This window comes from Salmo salar, chromosome ssa05 (genome assembly GCF_905237065.1).
Source record: "Salmo salar chromosome ssa05, Ssal_v3.1, whole genome shotgun sequence".
Classification (NCBI taxonomy): domain Eukaryota; kingdom Metazoa; phylum Chordata; class Actinopteri; order Salmoniformes; family Salmonidae; genus Salmo; species Salmo salar.
The window spans coordinates 56,723,310-56,731,011 of record NC_059446.1 but is presented as its reverse complement, the minus strand read 5'-3'; the positions used below and the strand labels follow the sequence as shown (position 1 = coordinate 56,731,011).

Genomic DNA, 7,702 nt, shown 5'->3' with positions numbered 1-7,702 from the left:
TTCCGACCAACACATGAACGCGCATTAGCCTGTTTTTACAAGTTCCAAGGAATTCTGCCTTTAGTTGCATGTTCAACACATTCACAGTGTATTTTTTTTTATCTTTGGGGAGGACACATCATCTGTTAAAAAATGCAGGCTACTTGCACAAAATGTTATCTTAGTAGGCTTGTGTGACAATGCTTTGTTTGAACAAAACAAATGTAATATTGAACAGTCAACTCAATGTATTTGAAATAAAACGTAAGAAGAAATTATAAAACAAAATTCATACACTATGCTGCTAGGATATTCAAAAGCCACAGTTGTTCACGTTAAGTTTTTGTCTTCAGTGAATCTGTAGTTCAAGAAAACACAGGATTAGGCAAAGACTGCAACTCCCTGCATTCATTGGGAGAGTTAGCTAACAGCACCAAACAAGCATGTCAGACCCGTTCTAATTATACCAAAGTGATCCGACCTGATTGTTGTCTGGCGCTGAACCTAGTGGGAAATAACACTATCTGAAACTAATGAGAAGGACGACTGTATTTTAATAAGGTTAGTGCAATTAGTATCTTGTTAGCTAGATGCTTTGTTTACCTAAAACGCGCAAAGAACGATGCAGTTAGCCATGGAGCTCAGCTAGCATGATTTAGATTCTAGCTATCCGAGTAATAAAGATGACAGCTAGCTACTGGTGTTCTTTCATAACACGGGAATAGTTACTGTAGTCACCGATTACATGTCTGTGAGGTTACATGCTGTAGCGTTAATACATGTGGCAGTAGGTGTCAAATTAAGAAGTGCATAATTCCATCAAATATTGGACTACTACCTGCGTGGGTACCACCAATCTGTTTCTAATATCATTCCACTCCTTACCAGTCCCTGGCAATGACATGGAGTGCAAGGAGGGGCATGTTAGCAAAAGTGGTTCTGTATTTCAGACTAGACCACTACCAACAAAATGGTTCAAAGGCATCCCATGACCTTTTCAAATGCATGATTCAAATGCTTCCCTATGCTAACAATTAAGTGTGGGAACAAATACAACAAGCAACATCATGTTTCTTGTCACTGTTGGGCAGGTGTGTGCTTCTGCGTGCCACCAGCAGAGATGAGTTACGCCATGCAGCTGTTGATTCACCGTGGGGATTTCTGTCATGGCCGCAGGCTGCTCCCCCAGGCCCTCCGGTCCCTTCTCCGCACGCTGAGTTCTGGTCCCCGTGTGAGCCGCAGCCTTCGGGAGAGCTACCAGCTGCTACAGCTTGAGCTTCCGGATGAAGGCGAGAGTAGCCCTGCACAGGTGAAAGAAGCCTACCTACGCATGGCCAAGCTGTACCATCCAGACTCGGGCGCTGCTACGGTAGACGAGGCGCTGTTTGCGCGGATAGAGGAGGCATACCGCGCCGTGCTGGCGCACCAGTCCCGGCTTCAGAGCTGTGGGGGTTCGATGGAAGAGGAGGAGGAGAAGGTGAAAGGCGTGGCTCCTCAGCACCGCCACTACCTGAGCTACGAGGGCGTGGGCTCTGGGACGCCTAGCCAACGCGAGCGCCAATACCGGCAATTCCGAGTGGATCGGGCGGTGGAGCAGGTCCTCGACTACCGCCAGAAGGAGCATGAGACGGCGGCTGCAGCCGAAGGGGCGCTGGTGGAGAGGGACGTCCGCCAGCGCAGCCGGCAGATCAAGGTCACGCAGGCAGTGGAGAGGCTGGTGGAAGATCTCATTCAGGAATCCATGTCCCGGGGAGACTTCCGCAACCTGAGTGGCGCCGGGAAGCCCATCAACAAGTTTGAGCACAACCCGTATGCCGACCCCATGACCCACAACCTCAACCGCATCCTCATCGACAACGGCTACCAGCCACCCTGGATCGTCACGCAACGCGACATCAGAGAGGACATCGCGCAGATCCGAGAGCGACTGCTACAGGGCCGGGCGCGGCTCGCCGACCCCATGAACCCCAGGGAGCATGCTCAGTGGCAGCAGCTGTGTGGGGTGGTGGCGGATGACCTTATGAAGCTCAATAAAACGGTGGATAACTTCAACCTGATTGCGCCCATGCTTAGCATGCAAATGGTCCACTTCAGTTTGGAGCGTGAGATCGACCGCGCAGAGAAAGCAGCCATTCAAGGCAGACAGGAGAGGAAGAGGGAAAGAGTGAGGGAGTGGGAGGAGCAGAGAAGAGAAAGAGAAAGGGAGCGGGAGAAGAGAGATACGATTAAAACACAACACTCCTGGCAAGGCGGCCTGCTGGCATGGATGCAGAATTTACTAAAATGAGCAATGGACCTTGAAGGCAAAATGAGATTTAAAAAAAGGATATTTCAAATCAAAATTTTATTTATAATCCATTTACACAGGTGTCAACACACTTCGAGAGGATAAGACAGAGGTGTTGAATCATTTGTCTTTTATACGAAAGGGTTGATTACAGTAGCATGTTATAACACACAGAATAATAGAACAAGCCACTACTACAACAGGGTTACTTGACCTTACTGTAACTCAACTGTGCTTTACAATAATGCTACACAGTGTCAGGACCTCAGGACACATTTACATTTTAGTCATTTAGCAGATGCTCTTATCCAGAGCGACTTACAGTAGTGAATGCATACACTTCATTTCATGCATTTTTTTTTTGTACTGGCCCCCCGTGGGAATCGAACCCACAACCCTGGCGTTGCACACACCATGCTGGCGTTGCAAACACCATGCTCTACCAACTGAACCACAGGGAAGGCACAGTGGTAATGGTATCGGACTACAATAATCCATCTAATGAAATAGTTTTTATCTACATTTATAAGCTAAGCGATTCTAATTACATTGATTTGTTTCTTTGCTGAATGAAGGAATGAAAGCATAGAATACTCAATGTTCGTCATGAATGAGCAGTTGACTGAAACTGCTCTGAACTCAAATACGGGCAAACAGAAACCTCTGAAGATTTTTTCGCACAATTCCAGTCAGATGAAAATCTCTTTAAATAGGAAGTAAGCTTGCTAAGCTACTATGAGTGGAAGTGTGCGGTGACTTTTTCCAGTTTTGCATTTTGCCTCCCGCAACTTCACTAATCGATTATGGGTGTGCGGTAGATTCTGCCTATGATTGCATTACAATAAAATAGGTACTGTAACTCAATCTCTCTCTCACTTGTCATCGTGACTATAATACGTTATATTAGGCTTGAGAACATCAACACTATTATCGCCTCACTATCCATCCCAACCTATCCTGGGAGCTGCTCCAATGCAGCAGGGTTGCAGATGACCATGGGGTTCTTCCCGTTGTCTCCAATACGCGTGTCTGCCCCGTGCAGTGCCTGTGTGACGGCCCGTGGGAAGGTGAGTCCTTTGGTCCAGTCGTGGGCAATGTACTGGTGATACGGATCGTGGGAGCTCTCTAGCTTCTTGGAGCGGATGTAGCTCAGCATGATACCAAACGTGAAGAAACTAAACATACCTACCATCAGTAGAACGTACACAAATCCCTGAGCTTGAGCCTTAGGTAGAGCTCCGCCCACTGGGAGAACGGCCTGCTGGGTAGTGTAGTTCTGAGAGAGTACTGGGACCAGTGAACCTGTGCCGTTCAGACATTGCTGTAGGAAGGATAGCAGGAGAGTCTGCAGCTCTGTACCGTTTAAGTGCAGCATTGCTGATCTCTGCTGGTTGTGGAAGGGAACTGCTGCTCTGTCAACTGATGAGGGAGGAGAGCCTTGGTCAGTACACTCGCACAATAAGACGCAAACAAAAACACACATTGCAGAAAGTCTTATCTCAGACACAGCACAGCCAATTTGACACACACACACAAACACACAAACGAATGCTGCGGAACTCACTTCTCTGTTCTCTTGCTGTGGATAAAAATATTTGATCTCTAGTTGCTCCGATGGCTTCTGCCTCAGTTTCTGTTGACCTGCCTGAGAAAACTTGGCATTACACATCTAAGACACAAGTGTAGAACAAATTAGCAATCACAGAAGAAATATGTAAAATTAAGAGTGCAAATACCTTTTGGAAGCTCAAGGTATTGTTGCTCACAAAGGTGCTAGTAGAAGATGGCGACCTTTTTAATTAGAGTACTCCGTTGATTTCGAGGTCTCCCGATCCCATAAGGGTATAAACTGTAAGGCAATCTGGTTCCACCTACACTTCCACTCCAAGACTTCTCTTTCTCTCGCTCTCTCTCTCTCTCGCTCTGTCTCTCTCTCCCTCACACACACACATACACACACTGACAGACACAAAGAGCTTAACCACGTCAACACGTTTAATGAGACATACATGTCATGTCAGAGGTCAAGGTCAGAACCTCCGCATGGTAGGGTAGTGGTGCCGTGTGATTTACTCTTATGACCGCAGGACACTGTGGTTCAGTTACGGACACTTCAGTACAGTTAAACCTGTGTGGTAATAACTCTGTTATAGTTGTCTCCATAGCTATGATCACCTGGTCAACATGCTTCGGTGTTGTAAGGCGTATGGTCAGTTTGTGGTCACTTCTCTTCTGGATTGTCATATCTCTATGTATGGTCAGTCTTATGTTCATGTGTGGTTGTGATGGAGCTAGGCTGTAGAACAAAGCAGCATTCAGACTGGAGGGAGAGTGACGAGATTAAGTTACAACAGGAGCAAATCACAAATCACCTCCAAACGTCCTAGCTATCCCAGTGCTTTTTCCGTGTGTGCGTGTGTGCGTGTGTGTGCGTGCATGCGTGTGTTACCTAGAGACTCACCTTCAGGGGCCTAAGCAGACCAGCGAACATTCAGCATTGCAGACAGAATGAACAACATATAATTGTGTCAATAGTCCATTCTGCATGATAAACATATCCCAGTGACTATACCCCAGGCATTCTGCACCTAAGGAGTCCTTGGGACAATCTCATAATTTGCAGATCAAAATATTGTTTGACTATGCCTTTAGATGTTTGGTGTAAGCCTATACAAAAATAATATCCTATAATCCTATTGTATCTTTTTCTGCGACCTCTGGAATAATTGTGTAACTTATCATTATTGATCATATCTTACTATTGCTGACTGTGATGAATATCAAGGTTGTGTGGTCTGAATTCTTATCCGTTAGCAGAGTTTGCCACCTGCTGGTCATTTTGGATTCGTTTGTGACAGGACCGCTGGCTCTGTTGCAAATGTTCCATTCAAGACAGATACATCCTTCAAACACAAAAGGAAAAGTCCTGAGTTTGTGAGCACATTTGATTTGATTTTGCCTTGCTCCATATATGACTGTTCAAATTCTGCCTACAAAACACTCTGAAGAAATATACAGTGGCAGGTCTAAACGATCACACTCAACACTTCCACCTGCAAATCAACAGTCATTACATTCGTATAGGTTGATCATGTCAAATAGGTTTTTTTAATCGCTTTAGTACTATTTTCACAAGTATGTGATGAAATTTCACAACTCTCACTACATAACACAAAACAGATCATCAAAAAGGCCGTTTTTTCCCCTCAATACTTTAAGCACATTGTCAATTGACTAAGCAAAACAATCCTTACAGTAACTTTTTCACCAAACCTAATCAGTGTTTCATTTAGAAATACCTTTCATATAAAGTAATTGCCTTTCACAATGCAATGCTCACAATACTTTTAATATGATCCTGTTCTCATTTGTGTAATGAATACCATGGGAGACAGAGAGCTGGTTTCAAGCGCAGGGCGCAGCAGGTGTTTATTGTAAAGGACCACTGGAGGAGGCAGGTAGTTGGCTCCAGGGGCATGCAGAAGGTCATACACAGGGGCTCCAAAAAGGCAACAGTACAGGCAGGGAAAAGGCTAGTAACGTAGTCCGGGGGATCAACCCCCGGACTACGTGAGGATGGTCAAAAACAACGATACACGGGAGGACTCATACTTGAAAAAACAGCGCTCCAAATAGAACTGTGTATCAACACAAACAATACCTCACAATGATGGGGTGCATAGAACTGAACTAAATAGTGTGTGTAAATGACATACAGGTGTGTGAACATGTAATCAGAATTCAGGGGATTGGGATCTGGAGAGTGAGCTGCCTTCAGGGGATCTATATGTTTGAGAGTGTGAGTTGGAAGCAGACGTTACAATTTGTTTTACAGACCTGCCAACATGCACCCATTTTGCGTAGCAACTACGCAATTCTCTGTCCATGTACGCAGTTACGAGATCCGAGCAGAAATGAATAGGGCCAGATTTTTTTTACATATATATATATATATATATTTTGTATATATATATATATATATACATTTTAATAAAAAATACATCCACTGAGTAAATCTAACATCCCGATTGTCGAGCTGCAACACACAGACATGTACGGAGTTTGTGTCAACGGACATGGAGATTAATACATCATTATTCGACGTAGCTACCCCGTGTCTGCCCCTCCTGTTTGTTGTGATGCTGAGTTTGCCGACTGCCAACTGTACGTAAACACATAGACAAATCCCTTTTCGACTCCGTGTGTTGTGGAAAGGTGAACACTAATTGTTTCAAGCTAACGTTAGCGAACATAAGATGGACATTCAGTGGATTCCAAAGTGCCAGCAGTTCACTCGCATTTGCTAGTTAAAGAAATGAAATGCAAATACGAAAAATAACTGGTCGCATTTGTGCGAGTGTGATATACATTTAATTCTGCGTCCCATTAGTTGTATTTTCCACGTAACATTACGAGGAACACGCAACCTGATAGACTAACTGTAATTATGATCCATGTCACAAAAAGCATCACAAAAGTATAATAAAAAATAAATATAAACATCTTGGCATTAAATGGAGTCGGGAGTTTAGAAGACAGCGCGATGAAGAATGCATGAGTGTCCAGTATTAGCTATAGAGGCAATGCTTCTAAAATGCCTTTGCACTAGATTTGAGGTTTTATCAATTTTAAAAATCTGAAATGATGTATGCGCTGCAAAGAAATACATAGGCACCTTTACATAGGCTGAAACACCGAACTTTTCTAGCGAACAGTGCTCAGATTCCCTTTGCGGCAGCCTACTTAAGCTTTGTGTAGCCGGTTTGCGGGAGAAAGAAAACCCCAATTCGTCCAGTGTTACGTCTCCAATTTTCCGCGGGCGTCTGGTACTCTAAAATGTTGGACAGGGTTGGTAGGTCTGAAATACAGTTGACCGTCACTTAATCTAACTGCGTTTAATGGTTAACCACTTAACCGTTTGGTACCCTATAGTTTTTAAGATTTTGTCAACTATATATGGATTTTGAGAACTACAGAAATATAATGTGTGTTTGTAAAGTATAAACATCTAAATGACATGTATCATACATGATAACCATACATAATGACTACTCGCGATTGCTAATTGATTTCACATAGTGTTAACCACAATTGGTCACCACATAAAAGGGTGGGTGTCAACACTTGCAATTTCTTTCAACATGGAGCAGGATAGACAGCAAGGGAGAGGAAGAAATCAGAGAGGTGAGCATGGACCCTATCAAAGAGGTGGGCATGGGCCCCATCAAAGAGGTGGACATCAGAGAGAGGGTGGCAGATGGTAGGGAACTGTTGTGTCTAGTGAAATCCGGGCCATCATCATTGACCATGTGGTAAACAGAGGCCTTACTATGGCAGAGGCTGCCAGATTAGTTCACCCTAATCTGAAAAGATCAACTGTCAATTCGATCATGAGAGCATTTTGCCAAGAAAACCGGTAAGTTTGTAGGATATGCA

At 44.3% G+C, this 7,702-nt stretch overlaps 2 protein-coding genes across 2 annotated transcripts; one reads left to right on the top strand and one right to left on the bottom strand.

The window, feature by feature from the left end:
- Window positions 1-397: 397 nt before the first annotated feature.
- On the top strand, window positions 398-3,130 carry dnajc28 (DnaJ (Hsp40) homolog, subfamily C, member 28). The gene is made up of 2 exons (XM_014200645.2): window positions 398-540; window positions 1,071-3,130. The coding sequence occupies exon 2, from the start codon at window positions 1,100-1,102 to the stop codon at window positions 2,264-2,266; it is 1,167 nt and encodes a 388-aa protein (XP_014056120.2). The 5' UTR covers window positions 398-540; window positions 1,071-1,099; the 3' UTR covers window positions 2,267-3,130.
- A 68-nt stretch (window positions 3,131-3,198) lies between these two features.
- Window positions 3,199-3,907, bottom strand: LOC123743124 (potassium voltage-gated channel subfamily E member 1). The gene is made up of 2 exons (XM_045718401.1): window positions 3,831-3,907; window positions 3,199-3,685 (listed from the first exon to the last, which is right to left on the bottom strand). The coding sequence occupies exon 2, from the start codon at window positions 3,639-3,641 to the stop codon at window positions 3,219-3,221; it is 423 nt and encodes a 140-aa protein (XP_045574357.1). The 5' UTR covers window positions 3,642-3,685; window positions 3,831-3,907; the 3' UTR covers window positions 3,199-3,218.
- Window positions 3,908-7,702: the final 3,795 nt, after the last annotated feature.

Coding starts and splice junctions, on each gene's coding strand:
- dnajc28 (XM_014200645.2), top strand. CDS start 1,100: ATGAGTTACGCCATGCAGCTGTTGATTCACCGTGGGGATTTCTGTCAT.
- LOC123743124 (XM_045718401.1), bottom strand. CDS start 3,641: ATGCTGCACTTAAACGGTACAGAGCTGCAGACTCTCCTGCTATCCTTC.